We start from the raw sequence: 27,510 nt of genomic DNA on the forward strand, positions 1-27,510 counted from the left end.
ACACTCTCTGAAAGGACCATATTTGGCTCGAGAGCCGTTTCCGAACAGAGGAAAATCAGCAGTCAATCAAAACGCACGCGACCCATAGCAACGCGTTATGACAACGCCTCAACAGAAATTCTCCGACTTTTGAGCCGTTCGTTACTATTGTATGCATTGTCATGTCATAATAATCACATTTATTTAGTTTTATTGACCACGATATATTATCATTGATATTTGTCTGAAAGGGGCACTTTTGATTCATTTTGAAAAAGGGCAGGGGCTCGAGCACCCAAAGCCCCCCCCCTCTGCACGTGCCTGCATTGAAATTATACCCGTTGTTTATACTTCAGAGATTTAAAGTGCCTTATGGTGGGGTAAGTTAAAACGCTGGCTCAATTTACCCCACAGCATTCGGCTCATTTTGCCCCATAGCAGCTAAAATTTTACTTTTGAAAAAAAGTAAAAACTCCTCCCATGTGCTTCTGTTTTTCACAGTCTGGCAGAAATGATGGGATGTTCCAAAATATATGGTCACATGACAATACAAGTGTACTGTTGCCAGGATAAAAGGGGGTGGGTCATCTTCCCCACTGGCTCATCTTACCCCACTCTCCCCTATGCAAATATTTCTTTACATGTATGCATCATTTGTCTTTTTTTTAAAGTAGCGTTCCTTCCAGTTTTAGTCAAATCTTCTTCAGCACACTGGAGTTCTGAAGATCCCTCATCTAATCTGATTGCGAAACCAGTTCAACTGGAGAAGTGTTGAAGACACACCCGTCTGCACACGTCTCTCCGACACAGAAAAAACTGAAAGTGTTATTGATCTTCGCTCTTCGTCTGTGTGTACTTGCGGTGAAATGGCGGAGACTGCTTTTTCTCGGGACCAGTTCAGCTGTTCAATCTGCCTGGATCTACTGAAGGATCCGGTGAGCCTTTCCTGTGGACACAGTTACTGTATGAGCTGCATCACAGGCTGCTTTGATCAGGAGGAACAGAAGGAGGTTTACAGCTGCCCCCAGTGCCGACAGACATTCACTCCGAGACCTGTGTTAGGAAAAAACGTGGTGCTTGCCGAAATGTTAGATAAACTGATGAAGCTCCAAACTGTGGTGGTTCCTGCTCTTCCTGCTCAGTGTTATGCTGGACCTGGAGAAGTTGAGTGTGACGTCTGCACCGGAAGAAAGTGCAAAGCTGTCAAGTCTTGTCTTGTGTGTTTGGAGTCTTACTGTCAAAGTCATTTTGAACGTCATGAGGAATTTCGTTCAGGAAAGCAACACAAAATAACTGATGCCACAGGACGCCTCCAGGAGATGATCTGTCATGAGCATGATAAGCTTTTAGAGATTTATTGTCGTACAGATCAGCAGTGCATATGTGTGCTGTGTATGATGAATGAACATAAACACCATGACACGGTCACAGTTGCAGCACAGAGGACAGAGGACGAGGTTTGACTTTATACTCTGACATTAATGACTCAATTCTGTTGGGGATGCTAGAGGGTTTGAGAAGTGGAACTGACATAATAGGAAAAATGAGACCAGTTAATTTTTTGACATGAATGCAAATGAAGTTGTGAGGGGTAGAATACAGTGCGTTCAATAGATGGTACTGTTGTTTAACGAGAATCTGACGAATGTGACAAAGCTGACGAGCTATCTTTCAAAAAAACTAAACATTCAGTAGAAACTCCAGTTTTGAAAGTTGTGAAAATTACTTTATGTAGGACCTTTATTTATACTGTACATTGTGTGCCATTTTAAAGACTGTACATGTCTATCCCTCATAGCCTCATTTTCGTCTGTATTAAATTGAATATGGACTATAAATAAGCCAAAATTATTCTCTGAGCTGCCACATTTACACCGATCAGGCATAACATTATGATCACCTTCCTAATATTGTGTTGGTCCCCCTTTTGCTGCAGAAAACAGCCCTGACCCATCGAGGAATGGACTCCATTAGACCCCTGAAGGTGTGTTGTGGTATCTGGCACCAAGATGTTAGCAGCGGATCCTTTAAGTCCTGTAAGTTGCCAATTGGATTGAGATCTGGGGAATTTGGAGGCCAAGTCAACGCCTCAAACTCGTTGTTGTGCTCCTCAAACCATTCCTGAAGTATTTGTGCTTTGTGGCGGCGGATTATCTGCTGAAAGAGCCACAGCCACCAGGTAATACCGTTTCCATGAAAGGCTGTACATGGTCTCCAACAATGCTTAGGTAGGTGCGACGTGTCAAAGTAACATCCACATGGATGGAGGACCCAAGGTTTCCCAGCAGAACATTGCCCAAAGCATCACTGCCTCCACCGGCTTGCCTTCTTCCCATAGTGCACCTGGTGCCATGTGTTCCCCAGGTAAGCCACACACACACCCGGCCATCCACATGATGTAGAAGAACACGTGATTCATCAGACCAGGCCACCTTCTTCCATTGCTCCGTGGTCCAGTTCTGAGGCTCACGTGCCACTGTTGGTGCTTTCGGGTGGTGGACAGGGGTCAGCATGGGCACTGGTCAGCGGCTATGCCCCCCCATACACAACAAACTGAGATGTTCTGTGTATTCTAACAGCTTTCTATCAGAACCAGCATTAACTTTTTGAGCAGTTTGAGCTCCAGTAGCTCGTCTGTTTGATCGGACCACACGGGCCAGCCTTCGCTCCCCACGCGCATCAATGAGCCTCGGCCGCCCATGACCCTGTGGCCGGTTCTCCACTGGTCCTTCATGACCCTGTGGCCGGTTCTCCACTGGTCCTTCATGACCCTGTGGCCGGTTCTCCACTGGTCCTTCATGACCCTGTGGCCGGTTCTCCACTGGTCCTTCATGACCCTGTGGCCGGTTCTCCACTGGTCCTTCATGACCCTGTGGCCGGTTCTCCACTGGTCCTTCATGACCCTGTGGCCGGTTCTCCACTGGTCCTCCATGACCCTGTGGCCGGTTCTCCACTGGTCCTTCCTCTGAGCACTTTTGATAGAGACTGACCACTGCAGACCGGGAACACCCCACAAGAGCTGCAGTTTTGGAGATGCTCTGACCCAGTCGTCTAGCCATCACAATCTGGCCCTTGTCAAACTCACTCAAATCCTTACGCTTGCCCATTTTTCCTGCTTCTAACACATCAACTATAGGGACAAAATGTTCACTTGCTGCCTAATTTATCCAACCCACTAACAGGTGATGAAGAGATCATCCGTGTTATTCACTTCACCTGTCACAATGTTATGCCTGATTGGTGTACAATGCATGACACTAAGAATAAGCAGCAGAAAACTAAGAAATACAATAGCTCTATCTGTTAATGGTACATGGCACTGCAACACCAAATTATGCCACTAGACATAAAACCTGACTAGATATGATGATTTTGGGATACAATACTTTTTGTCACATTTCACTGGTTATCATTTCTTTGTCCTACAGAAACATTTGAAGGAGAGAATCAAGCAGCAAATTCAGGGGATAGAGAAAGAGATTGAGGAGCTGAGAAATGCTGTGAAGAATCATAAGGTGAGTTTTGAGAAGAATAACTGATGGCAGATCTGAGCTTAACCCAACAAGAGTTTAATAAAGGGCTTTTCACACTTGTTATATAAACCTGTTAATCTAAACCCTGGTTAAATGTAATCCTGGGTTATCTTGCTTCACGTTTCACACTGCTCATACTTTACCCAGGGTTCAAAATTAATCCTGGGTATTCATAAGCTGACGCTCACACACACTGTGTTAACATCCTTATTGTGACGAGCAGGGCGGGCGAGAGTCGTGAGAGAGCGGTGCGAGGCCGGTGCGTGATTGCAGATGATCTGAGGATCCTCTCTCGTCCTTCGCTGTCATCGCTACTCCTTTTATGCTTCCGAGCTCCTCTGTGAGAGGATTCGAGACCAGTGTGACGCGCAGCTGGTGCTCATCTTCAATCACGCACCGGCCTCGCTCCGCTCTCTCACGGCTCTCGCTCACCCTGCTTGTCACACTTATGTTATAAACAACTGTTTAATGCAGTGTTTCAGCGATTGTTGTAAAGCACATGAATATGCGGCACGTGATTGGGTGTCGTTAACCTTAACGTTATTACACTGCATTGTTTCACACTGTATAAGTTTGGCAGTGGAACAAAATATTCCAAAGCTGGGCTTCATAACCCTGAGTACCTGGCTAGTTTTCTGTCATTAATTCCTCACCCTCATGTCTTTCCAAACCCATAACACCGTGTCCTAACTACACACGACACAATAAGATTCCAGCAACAAGCAACTTGTCTGTCCACATCAGACATGATGCGACTACGAGATGCAACAGATCAATCAAAAACCACAGCCAATCAGAACAGTGTGTGGGCGGGCTCTCGCGGCAAGTGTACGACCCCAGAGATTAATTTTGACTGCACTCGCAAGGAAATGGATATGTTGCCTACTGCCTACATAATCAAATTCACAAATATTACACCATTTAAACATTACTAAAAAATACACACTGAGTCACTAAAACAATCTTTTTCATAGAATATACTTGTTCACAGTTTGAACATTCTTGTTTCAATTTGTTTAATTTCAACATCTGAGGTGAGTTATCCATTGTGCTATAGCTTGGAGCACTAAATGATATTCAAAGTCGCATTACACGCTTTTAACATTAAATAAAGCACATAAACTTTACCTGAGATTGTTTTGTGTTGTTGTTCCAGTCACAACGTCACAGAAATAGATTCATTACGTGTCGCCGTCACGGCTGGTTAGGACAAAAACTCCTAACCAAAAAAACAAAAAAAATTAACATACCTTTTATCGCGTGTCGCGACGCGTATAGTTAGGACAAGATCTTTTTAATGAAATCTGAGAGATTTCTGTCCCTCCATTGACAGCTACGCAACTACCACTTTCAAGAAAGGTAAAGACATCATCACTAAAAGTAATCCATGTGACTCCAGTGGTTAAACCTCAATGTAATGAAGCGACACGAAAGAAACATAATTTGACACTTTATTGACAAAATAACACACATTCACGCAATCATGTCTGCTCTCATATCAACAAGACACACGTGTGTTGTGGTGCTCTCATGAACATGCATTGGAGGTTAATATTTTGACACTAAAGTGGTAAATTATGTCGTTTTTTTGCGCAAACAAAGCACTTATTTGCGTAACCGTCAAAGGAGGGACAGAAATCTTTCAGATTTCATCAAAAACATTTGTGTTCTGAAGATGAACGAAAGTCTTAAGGGTTTGGAACGACATGAGGGTGAGTAAATGATGACAGAATTTTTGATTGTACTAACCCTATTAATTAGAAGTGTGAAACTTTCCTTTACCCCGGCTTTAGAATGATGATAACCAAGGGTTAAGTGCAGTATGAATATCCCTTCAAATGGACTGATGGTAATGTTTGTCCTAACAGTGCTCTGCACAGACCGCAGTGGAGGAAAGTGAGAGGATCTTTGCTGAGCTGATCCGCTCTATTGAGAGAAGCCGCTCTGAAGTGACTCAGCTGATCAAAGATCAGGAAAAGGCTGCAGTGAGTCGAGCTGAAGACTTCTTGAAGCAACTACAGCAGAAGATCACCGACCTGAGGAGTAAAGAAGCCGAGCTAGAGCAGCTTTCACATTTAGAGGACATCCAGTTCCTCCAGGTAACAAGAGCTCTGATAAACAGGACAGAATAATGTCTTGTAATTACACAAGCTTTTCCTGATTTTAAAGCTGCAGTCCGTAATTTTTTGGGGGTTAAAAATTATCCAAAATAATTTTTTGAGCAAGTACATAACCAGCTAGTGTTCAATACTATCTACTTAACTTAGCTTGATTTACAACGGTAAGCTTGTAATACTGTTTTTAATTCCAGTGGTACTGGTGGATTTCTGCAGGAAATTCAAGCATATCTTTGCATCATTACGTCACATATGTACACATAAAGAAGGTGTCCCGGCTAGTAGGCTATATTGCGTGTGAGGATGTTGGTGGTGGACATTTATAGCCTTTTCTCACAGCACTTGATATAATTAAACTTATCGATTTCGATGGCGGATCCAGAAAGGTTCAAACGACAATCACCAGTGACAACTGGAGACTCACCCGATGTAAAATGCAAAAAACTTCGGACTTTCGGGGGTGCGTCTCAATCAGCTCCCTAGCTCAGTAGTCAGGGCACTGATCAGGACATAAGTCAACGGGCTGATCCCTGGTCAGTGTCCTGACTACTAAACTAGGGAGATGATAGAGACGCACCCTCAGAGTGGCTACAGGAAAAAAGAGACTGCAACCTGACCAATGCGAAAACAAGGATGGCTTTTGAAATGTGGCGTGAACTCAAAATGGACACAGAGACCACTTTTTTTCTGCTGGACAAGACATTTCAATGGTTCAATTATGTAATAGAAGCACACTTCGCTTAATTCATACAGTTACAGAGTTTTCTTTGTTGTGCCTTTCTCGTTTTGCTGTCTGCATTATGGTAAATATCAATTATTTAGCGCTAGCTATGAGAGGGAGCAATTCACCTCTACTCCACATTCATTTGTTGGTATGACAGTTAGAAATTAGACTGCACAGAAATGGAAACTGAACTACAGGTAGCCCTAATACACATTAAATATAGTCACGCTAGGCTGATGTTGTTAACATTAACAATTTGAAAACAAAGTATAATTTGCACGGTTTGGCGTGATATGATAAGCGATCGTTAGATTTAATCATCGTGATTTACTGCAATGCTTTTTTCCCCTTAGTTGGTCAGAACAAAAGTGGATGTTATCTACTTACTCTGGTCATACTTTCAAACAGTAGAATGTGGTTTCGATTGACAGTATCCTCACCGGCGCGGTGACTGACAGCCGCACATTCTCCTCAAAACATTGGACTGTGCCGAGCCGAGGCACAATTCACGTAATGATGATGATTCCGCGAATAACTGCAATTGCAGATTTCGAACAGAGATGGCGACAAAGAGGAAAAACTACGGACTGCAGCTTTAAAATTGTAATGTCAGGAATTCTGTCACATGATCTCTTTATCATATCGCTGATTGGCAACTGTGGCGATGTAATCACGTTTACATTTTTAAAGAAGTGTGTATTAAAGGGTTAGTTCACCCAAAAATGAAAATTCTGTCATTAATTACTCACCCTCATGTCGTTGGACACCCGTAAGACCTCCGTTCATATTCGGAACACAAATGAAGATATTTTAGTTGAAAGCTGATGGCAGAGAAAGGCTTCACACAGGCCTCCATTGGCATTCAGTACATTGACACTTCCAAGATCCATGAAAGGCACTTAAAACGTCGTTACAAAGTCTATCTCACCACAGTGGCTCTACAATAATCATACAATGCGACGACAATAGTTTTTGTGCGCAAAAAAAAATCAAAATAACACCTTTATCCAACTTGTTCTCGACTTCCGTGTATGCCTCCACGACGCATGCGCGAGAATATGACGCAGATCCGGCGTTCGGACATATGACCCAGAAGCGATTTGTTTACGAGCAGAGGAAGACGCGCGTGTCTAAGCTGTTGGATTCTACATTGATCGTGCTTTAGGTCTCGGCGTAGTGCTCAAAATGGGGTTAGAGTGGTATTTCATCGATTCCCGAACACCGGCGCTACGTCATATTCTCGCGCATGCGTCGTGGAGGCACACATGGAAGTCGAGAACAAGTTGGATAAAGGTGTTATTTTGATTTTTTTTTGCGCACAAAAACTATTGTCGTCGCATCGTAAGATTATTGTAGAGCCACTGTGGTGAGATAGACTTTGTAACGACGTTTTAAGTGCCTTTCATGGATCTTGGAAGTGTCAATGTACTGAATGCCAATGGAGGCCTGTGTGAAGCCTTTCTCTGCCATCAGCTTTCAACTAAAATATCTTCATTCGTGTTCCGAATATGAACGGAGGTCTTACGGGTGTCCAACGACATGAGGGTGAGTAATTAATGACAGAATTTTCATTTTTGGGTGAACTAACCCTTTAAGATATGGCCCATCAGCATCAACATATTCAGCTATTGTTGCACGCGAGTCTGGAGGCTCAATTTAGTGAGCATGACCTTATCCACTCTATATGTGAAATTTCTCTGTTTTTTGTGTGTCTGTAGAGTTTCCAGTCTCTCTCTGTCCTGCCTATGGACTCGCCCAACATCACTGTTAGTTCTCTCATCTCCTTTGATGATGTACAAAAATCTGTCTCTCATCTGAGAAAGAAACTTGAGGATTTCTGCAAAGAGGAGATAAAAATGATATCTGGTAGAGGTAAAGTACTGGATGATATTTTCACCCTCATAAATAGCTCAAAATGCAAGTACAAATGTGAAATTACAAAGTTTATTATCCACCGATCAGGCATAACATTATGACAGATGAAGTGAATAACACTGGTTATCTCTTCATCACCTGTTAGTGGGTGGGATATATTAGGTAGCAAGTGAACATTTGTCTTCAAAGTTGATGTGTTAGAAGCAGGAAAAATGGGCAAGCGTAAGGATTTGAGCGAGTTTGACAAGGGCCAGATTGTGATGGCTAGACGACTGGGTCAGAGCATCTCCAAAACTGCAGCTCTTGTGGGCTGTTCCCGGTCTGCAGTGGTCAGTCTCTATCAAAAGTGCTCAGAGGAAGGACCGGTGGAGAACCGGCCACAGGGTCATGAAGGACCAGTGGAGAACCGGCCACAGGGTCATGAAGGACCAGTGGAGAACCGGCCACAGGGTCATGAAGGACCAGTGGAGAACCGGCCACAGGGTCATGAAGGACCAGTGGAGAACCGGCCACAGGGTCATGGAGGACCAGTGGAGAACCGGCCACAGGGTCATGAAGGACCAGTGGAGAACCAGCCACAGGGTCATGGAGGACCAGTGGAGAACCGGCCACAGGGTCATGAAGGACCAGTGGAGAACAGGCCACAGGGTCATGGAGGACCAGTGGAGAACCGGCCACAGGGTCATGGAGGACCAGTGGAGAACCGGCCACAGGGTCATGAAGGACCAGTGGAGAACCGGCCACAGGGTCATGAAGGACCAGTGGAGAACAGGCCACAGGGTCATGGAGGACCAGTGGGGAACCGGCCACAGGGTCATGGAGGACCAGTGGAGAACCGGCCACAGGGTCATGAAGGACCAGTGGAGAACCGGCCACAGGGTCATGGAGGACCAGTGGAGAACCGGCCACAGGGTCATGAAGGACCAGTGGAGAACCGGCCACAGGGTCATGAAGGACCAGTGGAGAACCGGCCACAGGGTCATGAAGGACCAGTGGAGAACAGGCCACAGGGTCATGGAGGACCAGTGGAGAACCGGCCACAGGGTCATGGAGGACCAGTGGAGAACCGGCCACAGGGTCATGAAGGACCAGTGGAGAACCGGCCACAGGGTCATGAAGGACCAGTGGAGAACAGGCCACAGGGTCATGGAGGACCAGTGGAGAACCGGCCACAGGGTCATGGAGGACCAGTGGAGAACCGGCCACAGGGTCATGAAGGACCAGTGGAGAACCGGCCACAGGGTCATGGAGGACCAGTGGAGAACCGGCCACAGGGTCATGAAGGACCAGTGGAGAACCGGCCACAGGGTCATGAAGGACCAGTGGAGAACCGGCCACAGGGTCATGAAGGACCAGTGGAGAACAGGCCACAGGGTCATGGGCGGCCGAGGCTCATTGATGCACGTGGGGAGCGAAGGCTGGCCCCTGTGGTCCCATCAAACAGACGAGCTACTGGAGCGTATTGGGCTGCATAGCCGCAGACCAGCAAAGCTGACCCCTGACCCCAAAACTAAGCTGTTGACCCCCAAAAAACGAGTGTTTAAAGAGATAGTTCACCCAAAAACGAAAATTTGATGTTTATCTGCTTACCCCTAAGGCATCCAAGATGTAGGTGTCTTCGTTTCTTCAGTAGAACACAAATGAAGATTTTTAACTCCAACCGTTGCTGTTTGTCACTCATACAATGCTTGTCAATGGGGTCGAATTCTATTAGAGTAAAAAAAAACATGGACAGACAACTTCAAATTAAACCCAGCGGCTCGTGACGACACATTGATGTCTTAAGACACTAAACAATCTGAGAGAAACCGAACGGTATTTATGCAATTAATTCACCTCATATCAGACATATGTCTTCAGCTCTCCAGACTGCCATCACTTCCCATGAGTGAGGTCAAAATAGCGGCCGGGTCATAGATATATACATAGATACCTCATTAGTGCCTGCGTGGATCGCTCGAATAAGGAATCTACGTATATATATCTATGACCCGGCCGCTATTTTGACCTCACTCACGGGAAGTGATGGCAGTCTGGAGAGCTGAAGAGATTAGTCTGATATGAGGATCCATGTTCTCATTCTGTTTACGCCAAATTCTGACTCTACCATCTGAATGTCTCAACAGAAATCCAGACCCATCAGACCAGGCAACATTTTTCCAGTCTTCAACTGAGCAATTTTGGTGAGCTTGCGCAAATTGTAGCCTCTTTTTCCTATTTGTAGTGGAGATGAGTGGTACCCGGTGGGGTCTTCTGCTGTTGTAGCCCATCCACCTCAAGCAAGGCCGTAACCAGAGTTTGAAAATGAGTGAGGTCTGGGGTGGGGTGTTAAGAATTGTGCTATAATAATTGTGCATCTTCGGGTGGGACTATCCCTTTACAGTTTTTTTCAATTGCTAACAAGCATTGTTCAATACTGAAACCACATTTTCAAAACTTTTCACACATTCAGCGACACAAGTGTATACGGACAAAACTGTAAATAATTTTTCATTGCTTTCAGACAAAATGCATTCAATCACCACATTTTTCAAAATCCACAAACACTTTTGTCATTCATACTCCACAAACTGCAACAAACTATATATTTGCAGGATATTTTTCATATGGTAACACCCTGCTTTCAAAACTGATAAAAGCACATTCAAATCAGAATGATTTCTCAGAATGCATTTCTGCAGAAATTATTTTGAAATATAAAAAATCTAGCTCCTGTTGTTAGTGTTTTTTAGGTCAGTGTGTTATGAGTGACATGCATGTTTTCTGAAGGAGAATTTGTTGCCAGTGATTGGTGGAACGAGCTTATTTTGAGACATGTATGAAGTGTTTTGTTGGTCTGATTGAGTTTTGGGGGTTAGATTAACTGTTTGGCCAAAATTAATCTTGGAAATGCAGACTGTATGAAGAGTTTTGAAAATGTGGTTTCAGGATTGAACAATGCTTGTTAGCAATTGAAAAAAACTGTAAGATAGCCTACACAAAGAATAAAAGAATATGGCACTGATGATGAATAAACGGTATAAGGGAGCAGTCCCAAACGAGATTTTGTTAATGTAAGTTGTAAGTTGGTTTGAGAGACCAAAGTAAAAAATAAAATGGCATTTTGGGGTTACGGAAACAACCGTTACCATGGTAAATACACAATATTAACATAACTGTTAATGAAACACTGATCCTGAGCTGAGGATGAATGAACAACATAATAAACCTGCATGTAAATCATTCGTAGCACACATAGGCTACTAAATTTAATTTACTGGCACTTTTTGGTCATTTCATTACTTAATTAACATGCATTGTTGAATGCTTGTAGTTTATTTTGGGCTGTATTTATAATCAAGTGAGATCCACCGCGTTTGCGCGCTAAGAGCACAATATGGACTGTCTGAGAGGACAAGGAAATTCTGTAACTACTTGTTATACAGATCTGTATTATGCTGTATTATGTGTTGATACCTTTCTTACGGATAATAATAATGATCATTGCGTTTGTCTTACCGAATGTGGTATTTTCCTGTCAGCAATTAGTTTGTCTATGAGATTTTTTTTAAAGGGGTGGTAAACCACGATTTCACTATTCTAACTTTAGCTAGCGTGTAATGTTGCTGCTTGAGCATAAACAACATCTGCAAAGTCACAACGTTCAAAGTTTAAAGCAAAGGGAGATATTTGCTTTTAAAGAAATCAGTTTCTAAGGACTACAGCAAACGGCCAGTAGGCGACTACACACATTCCTCCAGGGCTTGCTGACATCACCAGGCTCAATATTTACATAAACCCCTCCTCCGAGAATATTAAATAAGGGAGGGTGAGGCCATTTTGTATCGCGGCGCTGTTGTGGTATAAGTTAGTTAGGCTGGAGTGTTGTTGCCGCGATAACGAGGAAACGCTGTTATTTCCATCCGGATTGCAGGTCTGGGGTACTTGCTCTGTTCAGCCTTCCTTGGGACGGCGGTGCGTTGCAGAGCGTTTAACACACAGCATGTTATATGCACGTGTGTTTGAGTCAGCGGGGAATCAGGCGCGCGCGGGGCTCCCTGCAGCACATCTAACAGAGGAAAACATCCACCGTCTTCGCGATTTCAATGCCGGATTTGCACAACGTCAGCTGCGTGAAAAAAACACTGCCGGTGCGTGGATGCACGACGCGCGCGCTGCACATTTCACGGAGGACAACACAAACTTCCACAAACTTTGCGAGTTCAATTCAGGATATGCACAACGGCTTGTCCTGAAAGCTGGATTTACAAACAGAAGCTGTTTACGGGCCACAACCTGTAAGTCTGATTTATTTTTCATCGATGTGTTTTCCTGTAATAGGTTGTAGCAAGGAAGTAAACAGATGACAACACTGTTCTGCAAACCAGTCTGTTAAATGCTCATTCATACTTAACGTTATCCGACGAACACCTAACGTTACAAACACTAACGTTAAAATCTCAACAGCGAACCTGACATTAGTGTAAATTATTCTTTGATTAGAGCTTTTATGTATTGTTTATCTTCAGGCATGCTAAACATGGTTCTGTGTGTGATTTGGCTACTATAGTAAAGCCAGTGCTTTGTGTTCGTTTTGGGTTAATAGTTCTTGCGACAGATATTTGGCTATAATCGTTCTAAAAATACAAAAGTTAAAGTGCCATTCAGTAGCGATCATTATAGATCCGCAGTCTTTACACTTGAGGACTGAACAGGTTCTGCTCGATCATCTTCACTCAAATGTTCTCATATGGTTTTATTGACGCCGACCAAAGCACAGCCTCCGGTAAGGGGCGTGACGTTTCCGACATACGTGCACTAGGCGTTTAGCGAATCAGAACACACTGGGCCAGCTAACCAATCAGAGCCCACTGCGTATTTTTGAGGGACTGGCTTCATACAACCCGGAAAGCATCAGACCGTTTTACAAGGAGGGACAGAGCAGTGTAGAATAAAGGTCAAATATATGAAAAATAAGGCAATTTTTTTTAAAACGAAGCATGAACACATGTTACAGTGCACCCCACAAACACAGTCGAGCCTTCAAAAGAATGTGTTTTACCACCCCTTTAATCAATGCCGGTGGCGCAGTGTTGCCAGATATTACCACGAAAGACAAGCAAAAACAAAACAAACAAACAAAACAACAAACAATAAAATCCGAAATAAGTTTTAAAAAGCTTGTGTTTTGGAAATAAAATAAATATATCACTAACCCTAACATGCAACTTACCACTTTATTAACTTCCTAAAGTGTCACGTTAATGGGAAAACAAGTCCAAAACCGCTAAATAATAACTGGATCTGGCAACACGGAGGCGGCATCTGCGTCCTCACTTACAAAAAGCTCTCGAGTCCCGTTCACTCTTCTCGCAGCGACATGAATCGCAAACACTCATATGAAAAAAATTACAGAGGTCCGGACCTCGTGACCTCATAGTTACGGCCTTGGCCTCAAGGTTGTGCGTGTTGTGGCTTCACAAATGCTTTGCTGCAGACCTCGGTTGTAACGAGTGGTTATTTCAGTCAAAGTTGCTCTTCTATCAGCTTGAATCAGTCGGCCCATTCTCCTCTGACCTCTAGCATCAACAAGGCATTTTCGCCCACAGGACTGCCGCATACTGGATGTTTTTCCCTTTTCACACCATTCTTTGTAAACCCTAGAAATGGTTGTGCGTGAAAATCCCAGTAACTGAGCAGATTGTGAAATACTCAGACCGGCCCGTCTGGCACCAACAACCATGCCACGCTCAAAATTGCTTAAATCATCTTTCTTTCCCATTCTGACATTCAGTTTGGAGTTCAGGAGATTGTCTTGACCAGGACCACACCCCTAAATGCATTGAAGCAACTGCCATGTGATTGGTTGATTAGATAATTGCATTAATGAGAAATTGAACAGGTGTTCCTAATAATCCTTTAGGTGAGTGTATAAGCCGCCAGAACATTCACATGTTTCATTATGTTTACAGGATGCTGCTTGTCAGTTTATTAAGGATAATTAGTCATAAGATTGTGATTGTTGTTGTGACGGAAACTATCAAATGTATTCAATATGTAGACAAAAAATGCAATGAACGTTGATTCTTTTTTTTCTTCTTCGCACTGATTTTCATAGTGACTTCCATCCAGAGTATTCCTGTTCCTGAACTCAAGACCAGGGAAGAGTTCCTTCAGTGTAAGTCGATATGAAACTATACAAACAGAAAGATGGATATACCAGTGGCTCTCAGTTAGTGGCTCAAATGTGTCACAGGTCTGTCCTGATAAACTCTTTGACAAGGGAAAAAACGATGCTGAATGTAAAAAATGTAATGCACCTAACCCTATAGGACTCGTCACAGGGAGGCCAAAAAGGGGAGAGAAAACCTTCCATAGATGTCCAATCTTTTGATCCAGATATTTCTTTTGCTAATACAATGTTTGACCTAGTGTTCACAGTTCTGCTGGGTTTTTTTTAAATGCATTTACAGAATCAGTCTGAATAGGAAAACTGTCATATAATAATCCGTATTATTTAGCCTACAGCCTAGGCAATTCATGGTAACATTAACCACTGTTATTTTGACATTTTTGTATAATTGGCCCTTACAAAATCAACCAAGCAAACAAAATAACCCTACGACCATTGTTTGGAGCATTTAATAGCAACATGGTAAACAACCCTAATTTTACTTTTCAACAGTCAGGCTATTATTTATACTTTAATAAACTAATAAAACAGCAACTATGAGACACAATGGTCAACCTTTTTCTCTAAAGCATCTTTTTCTTCTACCTTTATTAGATCGCAGTCACTTTACGCTGGATCCAAACACCGTGAACAAAAGCCTCCGCCTGTCTGAAGGGAACAGAATGGCTACACACACTAACAAACACCAGCAGTATCCTGATCATCCAGACAGATTTGATCATTATGAGGAGGTGTTGTGTCGAGAGAGTGTGTGTGGACGCTGTTACTGGGAGGTTGAGTTGAGCAGGGGTGTGGGTATATCAGTGGCATATAAGAGCATCAGCAGGAAAGGAGAAGGTTGCGCATGTTTTTTTGGATGTAATGGTCAGTCCTGGAGACTGTCCTGCAATCGCTTCAGTTGTTCATTCTGGCACAATAACAGAAAGAGAGAACTACCTCTATTGTCCAGCTCCTGTAAAATAGGAGTGTATGTGGATCACAGTGCAGGAACTCTGTCCTTTTATAGAGTCTCTGACAAAATGACCCTCATTCACAGAGAACAGACCACATTCACACAGCCTCTCTATCCTGGGTTCAGATTTCTAGAGGAATCATCAGTGAAACTGTGTGATCTATAAATATCTGGGGTGTAAAAGAGATATTGGGCCCTATCTTGCACCCAGCGCAATTTACTTTGTACACCGACGCATGTGTCATTCCTATTTTGCACCCGCGCAAAGCGCGCTTTTCCCTCCACAGAAGCACGTCGCTAAACTAGTGAATGAACTTGCGCTCCCTGGGCGGTTCAGCGCAAAAAAGGAGGCGTGTTCCGGCGCAAACAATCCCTGGTGCTATTTTGCTGTTCCATTAAACAATTGCGCCACTGACCAGAAAAAACGTAGTCTAAAGTCAGTGGCGCGTTGCGCGTTGTTCATTATGCTATTTTAAGGGCGCATGCTTGACCATAATGTATAGCGTGCACAACGCGCATACACTTTGCTCATGTAATCTACACAGATGCAACAGTTATTTTTGCAAATCATAAATTGTTACACTAAAAAAATATTAACACATGAGATGACGGAAATCATTGTGGTGTGCCACGAAGATGTGAAAAAATAGGCATAAATCTAGCTTACAAATGATTCAGGCTAATTGTAATAATTAAGGATAAGACCTGTTTGCCCAATAGTGGCAAGACATATATGTATTTAAGGACATCTGACAAATTGGTTTGTCCGTCAAGAACCAGGAAAAAAAATCGACTGAAAAAACTGAAAGAAAAAAAAGACTGTGAAATCACCTTTACCATAATGTACAACATTACAACTTCACTTCTCTGTCTTTCACTGCTCTTACAAGAACATCAGTCTCCTCGGCTGTGAACCGCTCCTGGCGTGCGCCTGGTAAATACGCCATAATAATAGCAATCCATAATGGAACTTGCGCACCTGCTTTTAAAGGGAATGTTGGATGACGCTCGGATTGGTTTATTCACGTTACGCCCAAACCACACCTATGAATAATGAAGCTACTTCAGACCAACCCATTTTAGATTTGCGCCGGGCGCAAGAGCCATTTATCCCGCTGGGAAAATAGCAACAGCGCCGAGACCCGCCCACAAAGTTACTTGCGCTTCGCGCTTTGACACTCGCGTTTCAGATCGTTAAAATAGGGCCCATTGGGTTAAAACACAGGTTTTACTCAAACTGCCATCCTGCTTACTTATACTTTGTTGTACTCGAAAGACAGAGCATCTAACCAAAAATGGTAGAAATAAAAAAAATGCTCTGACTAAAGTGAACATTTAATCACTTTATTTGTACTTTTTGAATATCAGGGTCATTTGTGTCAAAGGTGAATTATTGTCCTAATATAAGAATTGTAAATTCTCTTGAGTTCAGAACTAGAATGTAATCATTATCCTTTTGTTTAATTTTAGGGTTGTGATGTGTGATTTTTAAATTGTGATGTGCGAATATTTACAACATTTACAATATTTTTAAGTTGGGCCTGCATGCTCAGTTTTAGTCAGTGCACTCTAAAAAAATGCTGGGTTAAAAACAACCCAAGTTGGGTTGAATATGGACAAACCCAGCAATTTGGTTGTTTTAACCCAGTGATTGGGTTGTTTTAACCAAGGGGTTGGGTTAAATGTTTGCTTAGAACAACCCAATTGCTGGGTTTGTCCATTTTCTACGCAACTTGGGTTGTTTTTAACCCAGCATTTTTAGAGTGTGGTTTAAAAATATACATTCAAATAGCAAATCATGAGACATTCAGATAGTCTCTTCACTTTAATGCTGGATTAAATAAAGTTAGTAGCTTCAACCTTTAAATTCCTCCACTCAATCTACTGACACTAAACTTTTATGAAACTGCTTTGGTAAATACTTAAAGGGGTGATGAACTGAGAAATCAACTTTCCTTTGAGCCTTTGACATATAAAAGTTCATCGTGATATAAGAATATCCTGTACGTTTCAGAGCTGAAAACTTCCTTGTTAGTCAAAGAAAAGCTTTTATTGACACCAGGCACAGAAAACGAGAGCTCTCAGAATATGTCGACCACTGACGTATTAGGACGCAGAAACGCCGCCTCTACAGATAAATATGTACGTCTGATTCTGTAGCCCCGCCCACCTACTCGTGGAGCTAAACGGACGGATCGAGCTACCAAGCTATAAACATGGCAAAGAGAGTAATACATTACGCTGTGCCTGGTTGTGGAAGAACACAGTCCTTGCATAAGCTTCCTTCTGATTCTACTATTAGGAATGAGTGGTTGAACTTTATTTTTAATGAAGGGTTTCTCTGAAACTGAGATCCTCACAGCCATGATTAAAGGGGTCATATAATGGTACATGCTCTTTTACAAGTTGATTGTATGGTAATGTGTGTTGGCAGTGCCTGTACACAACCATCCTATAATGATAAAAATCCATCTAGTGTTTTTTTTTTATCTCCTTATATGTTTTCGCCTGTCTCAAATCGAGACGTCTGACCATGTGATGTTACACGGTCAGATGCCCCTCCCACGATTGTTAATTGACAGCAGCGTTTCAACACAGTCATCAGTTCGCCATTGTTGATACCCTGGAGCAGAATGGCGTCTAAGCTATTGTGGTGTTGTGTTCTTGGGTGTAATAACCAAGCGGCAACCTCCCGCAGTTTCTCTTGAAGCCAATACGGAAGTGCCTTAAACTGCAATTCATCGACTGGCCGCTAGGGACAGGCTCCAGAAGGAGCAGAATCTCATTGAGCCCCATGTTAAAATGGCCAACTTTAAGGCAGAATAAAACATGTTTACAGTCTGGTACAAATTGTGGTTTTGGTCTATATGGCTATTTTTGCCCTTCATGACAACTGTGAGGGGGGTGAATTTTTTTATAACTCATTCGTTTACATTATATAAAGCATTAAAGTTCTGCATAATTAAGGGCGTCGGCACTCTGAGTGATAGGTGGATAGCCATTTATCTGCTGTCTTTTAGTCATCGCGTCACTTAAGCTCCGCCTACGTCCCGCCTTTTTGCCCATTTACTGTTATCCGGGAGTGACGCGCTGCCAAGATGGCAACGGCCATCTCGTCCATACTTTGCGCTTCAGAACGGCTCATCAGAATCCTATGGGTGACGTCACGGATACTACGTCCATATTTTTTTACAGTCTATGGTAATAACGAACACAGCAGTCATTTTGATGTTCCTAAATCCGAACCACTGAAGACGCAGTGGCTGAGTTTTGTTTTCGAAGGGAATATTCCCCCCGATCATGTTTGCGAATCATTTCTCAGCAGACCGCTTTATAAACGAGGGTCAGTATAAAGCAGGTTTTGCTAAGAAGCTGCTCCTGAAAAAGGATCACTACCAACTATTCGTGTTCCTGCTGCACCTCAGGAAGAAGTGAGAGTAACGTTTTATTAACCTTTATATTAATCTTTGCAAATCGCTTGCACGCTTCATGATGAATGCGGCTTAAGTTTACAGGGTAAGTTACATTACGGCATGCTTTCTATGTATGACGTTCTCAATATACTTCATAATCCCACGTTTATAATGAACAACGCGTTATGGTTATTACAAACTGTGTACGCTGGTTATAGAGTTAATGTGGTAACAATGAACTAACGTATTCATCAGTAAACACATAGCATTCGTATCTCACTACGCTAATGCTACCCTGCCAGTACAAAGATAGATCAAAGTGACATTATGTTAACCAACCATTCAGAAACGTTAGAAACGTCAGAAACCTTTTTGTCGAACTTCGTTGGGGCCGTCATCTTGTTCCAGGTCGACTCTGGTTCAAATTGTGTCCTCAGAGACTCCCGTCGCCATTTCTCCAAAACATACCCTCAACTGTTGTCAAGGCAACACTCCACGTGTGTTGTGTCAAAACGCGCCACATAACAGAGGGGCGGGGTGAGCAAAGCTCATTATCATTTAAAGTTACATGCACTGAAATGGCTTGCTGAAAACAGAGCTGTTTTTGACCAGGTAAAATGAGTGTTTTCTTACAATACTAATGAGAATTTTTAATTAAAGTATATTGCAAACTTTTAATTTAGACACTAAAGAATCATATTAACTTGTACAAAAATGGCATTATATGACCCCTTTAAAGCATATTCAAAGGCATTGTCTGGAGTCTGTCTGGTTAATCCCAAGTGATGGTGTTCATAGGGGGCGAGACGTCATCCGACTGGGGCTCTTATGCTGCCTTCACGTGCTATCGGAAATTTCCTAATTCCCACTTTAGAAGTCGTGATTACGAGCTTGTTGCATTCAAGTGCTTTTTTGTCGGAGTGAACAGGAATCATGGTGGACACCAGGTTATTCTTGCCTATTTATTGGGAAAAATCTTATTAAAAACCAACATCATATAGGCCTATGTAGTGTCCCATCAAGGTGTTAAGATGGCGCCGCCGTGCTCGGTCGCCGTTCAGGTCGCTCCGCTAAGACTTTGCTTTTATTTATTATTCTACTCTCTTTTACTCTCTATTTTTTCCAACGGATCATCTGCTTTGATCTGTTACGACAGCAAAACACTTCTGGAAATTGGTTACCGCTACACTGACCTGTTTCAGGACACTTTCTCCAATCTTCCATCTGAGATTCGCCGGGACGCCGAGTTGAACAATGGCCACTCGAGTCGACGGCGAAGATTCAAAAAACACCGCGGGAAACGCGCTGGGATCCGCAACAGACTGAGAAAAAGAGCATTCAGTCCTCCTCTCCCGAGCATTTTGCTCGCAAATGTCCAATCCTTGGAGAATAAGATGGACGATCTTAGAGCCAGGATAAGTTTTCAACGGGACATGAGAGACTGCAACATCTATTGTCTGTCCGAAACATGGCTCACGCCAGCGGTCCCGGATACAGCCGTGACGCCGTCCGAGAACTTCTCTGTTTTTCGGATGGACAGAACAGCCGAGGCCGGGAAATCTAAAGGCGGTGGAGTGTGTTTCATGATAAACAAGAAATGGTGCGATCCTAGGAACATCTCCATTCTTTCGCGATCCTGCTCGCCTCACTTGGAACATTTAACTCTCATGTGCCGGCCTTTCTACCTGCCGAGGGAGTTTTCCTCGGTCATCGCTACTGCCGTTTATATTCCACCACAAGCAGACACGGGGCTGGCTTTATCTGCCCTCCATGATGTGACCAGCGGCTTCATAAACAAACACCCCGACGCTGCTTTCATCGTCGCGGGTGATTTTAACAAAGCAAACCTAAAGAAAGTATTGCCAAACTTTCACCAGCATGTCTCCTGTCCCACACGAGGAGCAAACACACTGGATCATTGCTACTCTCCGTTTAAGAACGCCTACAAAGCTCGTTCACAGCCAGCTTTTGGCAAATCGGACCATGCCGCCATTTTCCTCACACCGGAATATAAACAAAGGCTCGTTCAAGAGCCCCCGGTGAGGAGGGAAGTCAAACGCTGGTCATCCCATTCAGAGATCACGCTACAGGCAGCTCTTGATGACGTCGACTGGGACATGTTCCGCGCGAGTTCTGAGGACGTCAGCGAGTTCACAGAAGTGGCGCTCTGCTTTATTAACACACTGACAGAGCAAGCCACACAAACAATAACTATAACGTCCTTCCCTAATCAGAAACCGTGGGTGGACAGTTCAATTCGCACTGCAGTAAACTCGCGCACCACCGCTTACAATGCCGGTCTCCAAACGGGGGATATGAGGGAGTACAAAGCTTCTTGTTACGCCCTCCGGCGCGCCGTTAAAGCCGCAAAACTCCGCTATAAAGACCGAGTGGAATCTCATTTCCAACTCAACGACCCCCGGCGGATGTGGCAGGGACTGAGAACCATCTGTGCTTTTGGAACTAAATCCTCTGCAGAGGTGAGAGCTGATCCGTTGCTGGTGAACGAGTTAAACTCTTTCTACGCTCGCTTTGATGGTAATCGCGGCAGCGCGACTCCGGCGAGTGACGCGTCAGAGAGAGTCCCTCAGAGCAGCAACGGTCACGTGATCTCTGTCTCGGAGGACGAGGTTCGGAGGACACTCAAACGTGTGGATGTCAGGAAAGCTGCTGGGCCGGATGGTATTTCAGGTCGTGTTCTGCGGTCCTGTGCTGATCAGCTCGCAGGGCTCTTTACATCCATATTCAACGAGTCCCTTGCTACATCTGTTGTCCCCACCTCCTTCAAACGATCCTCCATCATCCCTGTACCTAAGATCAGTAAACCCTCTTGCCTAAATGACTATCGTCCAGTGGCTCTCACATCTTTAGTCATGAAGGTCTTTGAGAGACTCATTAAAAACAACATTTGCTCCTCCATTCCTGACACTTTGGACCCTCTTCAGTTTGCCTATCGTCCCAATAGATCGACTGAAGATGCCATTTCTCACGTCCTTCACTCCTGCCTCACTCACATCGACAGCAAAAGTGGGAACTATGTCAGGCTGCTATTTATTGACTATAGCTCAGCCTTTAACACCATAGTTCCCATTAAGCTAACACACAAACTCCTGGATCTAGGCCTGAATTCTTCTCTCTGCCTCTGGATTGAAGATTTCCTCACTGGCAGACCCCAGGCGGTGAGAGTAGGCCAGTTCACCTCCACCTCCATCACCCTGAGTGTTGGAGCTCCACAGGGCTGTGTGCTGAGTCCCCTGCTCTACTCTCTCTACACCCATGACTGTTTGTCCACACACAGCTCCACCTCGATCATCAAGTTTGCTGATGATACTGTTGTCCTGGGTCTCATCTCCAACAACAATGAGACGGCATACTTGGACGAAGTGGAGCAACTGACATCATGGTGCCAGGACAACTGTCTCTCTCTGAATGTTAACAAGACCAAAGAACTGATTGTGGACTTCAGGAAGAGACAGCATCGGTCATACTCCCCTCTCATGATCAGCGGGACACCGGTAGAGAGAGTGAGCAGCTTCAAATACCTGGGTGTGAACATCTCCGAGGATCTGACCTGGACTACACACATCCAGACACAGGTGAAAAAAGCCAGGCAAAGACTGTACCACCTGCGCCAGCTGAGGAAATTCAGGGTTTCACCAGCCATCCTGAAAACTTTCTATCGAGGGGCGATAGAAAGTGTCCTGACTCAGTGCATCACAGCGTGGTACGGGAACAGCACCAGTCACGACTGCAAAGCCCTGCAAAGAGTGGTGCGCTTATCCGAGCGCATCTCAGGCTCAGCTCTCCCGTCTCTGCAGGACATCTACACCAAACGCTGCAGAGGTAGAGCTACTAAAATCATCAGAGACATTAATCACCCTGCAAACTCTCACTTCACCCTGCTGCCATCTGGTAAGCGCTTCCGTAGCCTGATGGCAAAGACTGAAAGACTCAGGAGGAGTTTCTTCCCCCAGGCCATCAGACTCCTGAACTCAGTCACGTGACTCACTTCACCCCCGCACACACATAAACATACAGTCTTTTAACATTAACATCCACATACTGCAATTGCACTGCACTTTACGTCCCTATTGTTACTGCGTAACAACCTGTAATAAACCTTGCACATTATACTTCTTTATATATACATATTATATAATTTATGTTAACCACTTATTTTTAAGTCTACAGTTTATCTCACTTATCATATCCACATATTTTTTATATTTTTATTTTTATCTTATTTCCTATTTTTATCTTTTACTTGATTTATTTATAATTCTACTTATGTTAATACTTTTTATTCTAATTTTATTCTATTTCCATTTAATTTCTTGTAACTGTTATTTGCACTGTCCATGGAGCGGACCTGTTTACATTTCACTGCCAGTTGTATATTGTGTATATAACTGTGTATGTGACAAATAAAACTCTTGAATCTTGAATCTTGAATGCACCGACAACCATATAAACATTCCAGATAGTCCGCTTTCTGCTGATTCTGTAATTTCAGTCAAATGCAGGCTATTTTCGCTTTGTACCAAACATACAATACGCTTCATATGATTACTCTTGCATGGTAATGTCAAGACAAGACGACCTAGCTGTTTTGGAAAAAAAAAAACAATACAACCACACCTGCCACAGCAGTAGTTCTCCCCGCAACCATGTTTAAAACTTATGGCACGCCCATCTCGGGAATTGGGGTATCAAAATTATTTCCGAACTTCCCAGTGGTAAACACGACATCAGAGGGCGTTCATGTGCAATTTTTACCTAGGAAACTCGTATTTACGATCATTCCGATAGCACGTGAAGGCAGCATTAGGCCTCCAGGGTTACCAATAGAGTCCTTAAGTATAGAGAGCTAATAGAGAGCTATAATTCTTAGACATTTTATGCAGTCAGAATACTAGTATTTCTAGTCATCTGGGTTTTCCAATGTGGTCAGAGTAACTATAGGCATCAAGGGTTACTGACGCAATCAGAGTGGAAGTCACCCGAGGATAATATCGTTGGGGACGCCTGGATGAACTTAAATCAGGTGTGTAAGGGAATTTCTTCAACACTGTCAAATGAATAAATTAAAATTGGGGATGCACCGATATGAACATTTTGATACCGTTAATTCTTTATATATGAAAGCCAATAACCAATATATTGGCTGATAAATTTAATTTCAAATTTTTATATAATTTTTGAGAGCCTGACTACAAAAACAAAAGTCTCACCATTAACGTTCATTGGGCCACTAACCATAACATTAAAAATGAACATATATCGGCCAATACCGATACAGAGGCCTATTTAAGGCTTTGTTAGGAACGACGAAGTGTCTTACTGATTCTGTCAAATGTCCTTTTATTAAGTGGCGCGTAAATTGATTAAGTGCCATCCTTCTATTAGAAGATATAGTTCCTGACATGGAAACAAACGTCATTCTGTGTGTGCTGTAGACTATTGCATTTTTTTGTATAAATGTATTGACTGATCAGAATTAAGGATTGGAACAATCTGTATTATAATTTGAAATAATATGTGACACAATTAACGGTTACTGAATCCTGATTTTTAGTAAACTTTTTGTCTGGTTTAAACATTTAATAAGTCTGACAAATCAGATTCAACCTACAAAAATATGTTTATTTGTCATTATGCTGTACAGTATTTTGAAAGAAAAAATAGGTCGAAATCTCCACCTTCATATCATCACATACACTGACTGATTCACCAGCAATTACATACTGGAATAAAGACATGAGCATGACGATAAACACCAGCAGGGATTACTATAGACGAAAGCATGATGGTAAATACAAGACAGAAATTCATAGATGCATGTTCCTGTTGTGGAGCAAATTAAACTTATGAAAAAACAGAAAGTGTATATAAGGCTAAAGTCTTATCTCTGGTCCACACTAAATTGATACATCACATTTATTACTACACAAACACTTAAAAACATACGTTGAGTCCAGTCTTGGTTCATATCTTCATGAATCATTTGTCGTTTTCTTTGTTGCGTGAAACACAAAAGGAGATGTTGAGCAGAATGTTCACGCCGCTCTTTACCACACAAATACAACCAGTCAACTTTCATTGATAGGTGAACTATTTCCTTTGTGTCAAACTTTAGAGAGTTAATCTATAAAATACATATATTTGTTACACTTAAGAGGCTCTGAGAAGTAAAAATAACTAGAATAGCGCCCAGGCCTCAGGTGAAGAAATCTTTAGAAATGGCCTCTACGAAGTTGGGGGCAGACATTAAGATACCAATGGTGCAGAGGATGGTGAACAGAGAAAAGGCCATGAGACAAAGACGGTCAATGACAGACGCTGCAAACTTCCACTCATTACACAAAGTCTCTTCCTCGTCTTGGTCGCGGAAGCGTTTGGCAATGTACCGAACCTCATCCAAGATTTTGGAGAGGTCAGTTTCGCCAGGGCCGCTGCTAACGGAAGACGCCTGAGCCCCGGGGAGCAGCACGTCCTCCTCTCCTGCGGCGACCAGCCGGCTGCAGATCACCCCTGAATCGGGTGAGGTGGCGTAGTGAATGGTGTCCATCCCACGGAAGCCGATGTACAGCAGGTTTCCATTGGCGGACTGCGCGGCTCCAGTGCTGATGTTCAGATCCACGCTGGAGAAGCTGCTGCGCGGCTGCTTATTGTGACAAGCCGAGCGAACTCTGTCCTCGCCGGGTCTCTTCATCCGCAGGAACCACGCGCACCAGTTCAACAGCACCACACGGGTCTAATGGGGGAAATGACTATTACAGTTTTTCTCAGTCGCTTTGGTACATTTCTCAGATCAGAATTGAAATTCTCAAAGCTACCTGTTCAATCTTCACATCACTGTGTCACTTTTGCACATCAAAAAAGCAGTTTCTCATTTCTTTGAACAAGTTGCAAATGCTTGTGTACATCCATGCAAATGATTATGTCCAATTCTCTGCTGTTTCCTACATTATCAGTTGCTTATGTCATGTTGATCAGAATGTATTATAATGGGTCTCTGTTGAATAGTCTCACCCCCCACAACATTTAGACATTAGTTCATAGCAGAAGTCTTTACATGCAAAATGGTTGAACAAGTTGTCATAAAATGTCAAGCATATTTCTATACATTTCCATTAGACGTTCACATTTCTACTTTTGTTTTTCAGGTTTTTTTTCTTTGTGCTATGCAGTGCTGTCTTTTCCTTTCTGTATCGCAATGACATGGTCTGTCAACAAATTACAGTACAAACAGTAAAAGCGTAAATGTGAATCTTGTCCAGTCTCTTGCATTCAAACTCCCACATACACTGAGGTGTAACCTACAATTTACAATAATTGTCATCAAAATTTTAGCCATATTTACATCAGAACATCCCTCCAGAGTACAGTTATATTGACAATATGACTAAGCAATTTGACGGTGTTATTCATACACAATGACACAAGGACTTGTCATTCTGATGGCACTAACATGTTCATTGGCACAGATATTTACTTTTGAGAGATGAACTAAGGATTTTGAGCAAGAGACTGGCTTTTGCAGGTAATCCATGGTGTTTTGCTATTTGTACGAATTGTTTTGAGAAATGGACTTGCTGTTTTGCAAATGTAGAGGATGATTCGAGAAATGTACCAAAGCGACTGAGAAAACTGTAACGTCGTCATGAAATCAAAATGGACCCTATTTACTTTGCTAGCACACATTACTAATATTGTGGTGAACAATTAATCTGTGCAAGTTGATACACAGAAAAAAATCTTTAATCAAAATCAGAAAATTGGCTTCCGCTCTGGAATGGCGTTCCTTTTCTGATGATGTCAGTTTGACTGCTTGGGTTGAATATCCTTAACCACTCCAACCGTCAGTCTGCTATGAGCGAGGGATGGAGAGGAGGTGAGTAAAAATAAAACACTGATCGGATCTGTGCATTAAGCATGGGCGTCACTAGGGCCTTTTTAGGGGGGCTTCATGTGTGATTAACCTTTCAAACATATGAAACTGGTGGGAGGCTTCGGCTTCGTCCCGTCTTTTAATTTGCATTAATCGGCGTGTTCTTCAATCCGCTGTGACGGTGAACAGAGCGCACGTCAGAAGCAGAGGTGTGTGTGTTGATCTGAGCCTCATTGGTCTCTCATCGCTCGTCAATGTCAAAATATTTGAGAAAACCCATCAAATCAGAGTATGCAGGCTTTATGTTCAGAGAAGCTGCTGAGGCTGAGCACAAATTTTAGCAGCAGGACTCGACGTCAAGTGTGAGATATGAAGCTAAACTAAACGTTTCATATTTGACGGCTGCTTCTTTAAGTCAGAAATGTACAAAAATATTCAGCCAAATGAATAAACTTTTGTCTAATTTCGCCATTTTGCTTTGAAATAGGCCTATGTAATTTCATTTATAATATAATTAACAAACAAGAAATATTAACAAAGCCATTTTCTTCAGATTAGGCATAAGATTAATAGTAATGAATGTGTGCATATTGTAATTTAATAATAACATTTGTAGCTCTCAGTAAATAAAAAAGTTCAGCTTGTATTGGGCATAAGATTAGTAATGAATGTGTGCATATTGTGAATTCATTTTAATAAATTGAGTTACCTGGCTTTCGTGTTAGCCTTCGAAAATGATTCATAAAACATATAAATATCAGTTAAACATGTGTTTACTTTCTTCACTGACAAAAATGGAAAAACTTTATCAGTCATATCTGCCCACTGACATGTTTTTCAAGCTATTGTTATCT

General features: G+C 42.8%; 2 protein-coding genes across 4 annotated transcripts in view; one reads left to right on the top strand and one right to left on the bottom strand.

Moving 5' to 3' along the window:
- The first annotated feature begins 783 nt into the window (after positions 1-783).
- Positions 784-17,216, top strand: LOC307119948 (tripartite motif-containing protein 16-like protein). 2 transcript variants are annotated; one of them, XM_079806711.1, is made up of 7 exons: positions 784-1,436; positions 3,408-3,494; positions 5,381-5,611; positions 8,072-8,225; positions 10,355-10,411; positions 14,326-14,385; positions 14,995-17,216. In XM_079806711.1, the coding sequence occupies exons 1-7, from the start codon at positions 846-848 to the stop codon at positions 15,516-15,518; spliced, it is 1,704 nt and encodes a 567-aa protein (XP_079662837.1). In that variant the 5' UTR covers positions 784-845; the 3' UTR covers positions 15,519-17,216. The 2 variants fall into 2 exon arrangements, with proteins under 2 accessions (XP_079662837.1, XP_079662838.1); XM_079806712.1 differs by lacking the exon at positions 10,355-10,411.
- A 7,173-nt stretch (positions 17,217-24,389) lies between these two features.
- The window catches only part of chrna7a (cholinergic receptor, nicotinic, alpha 7a (neuronal)), a gene marked incomplete at its 5' end in the record, with an annotated part of 31,726 nt that continues 28,605 nt past the window's right edge, over positions 24,390-27,510 (bottom strand). For both annotated transcript variants that reach the window (XM_079837912.1, XM_079837911.1), the window contains one exon: positions 24,390-25,519. In XM_079837912.1, coding sequence (XP_079694038.1) covers positions 24,983-25,519 — 537 coding nt within the window. In that variant the 3' untranslated portion in view covers positions 24,390-24,982. The remainder of the gene's footprint in view (positions 25,520-27,510) is intronic.

Source organism: Gobio gobio (genome assembly GCF_949357685.1).
Source record: "Gobio gobio genome assembly, chromosome: 2".
Lineage (NCBI taxonomy): Eukaryota > Metazoa > Chordata > Actinopteri > Cypriniformes > Gobionidae > Gobio > Gobio gobio.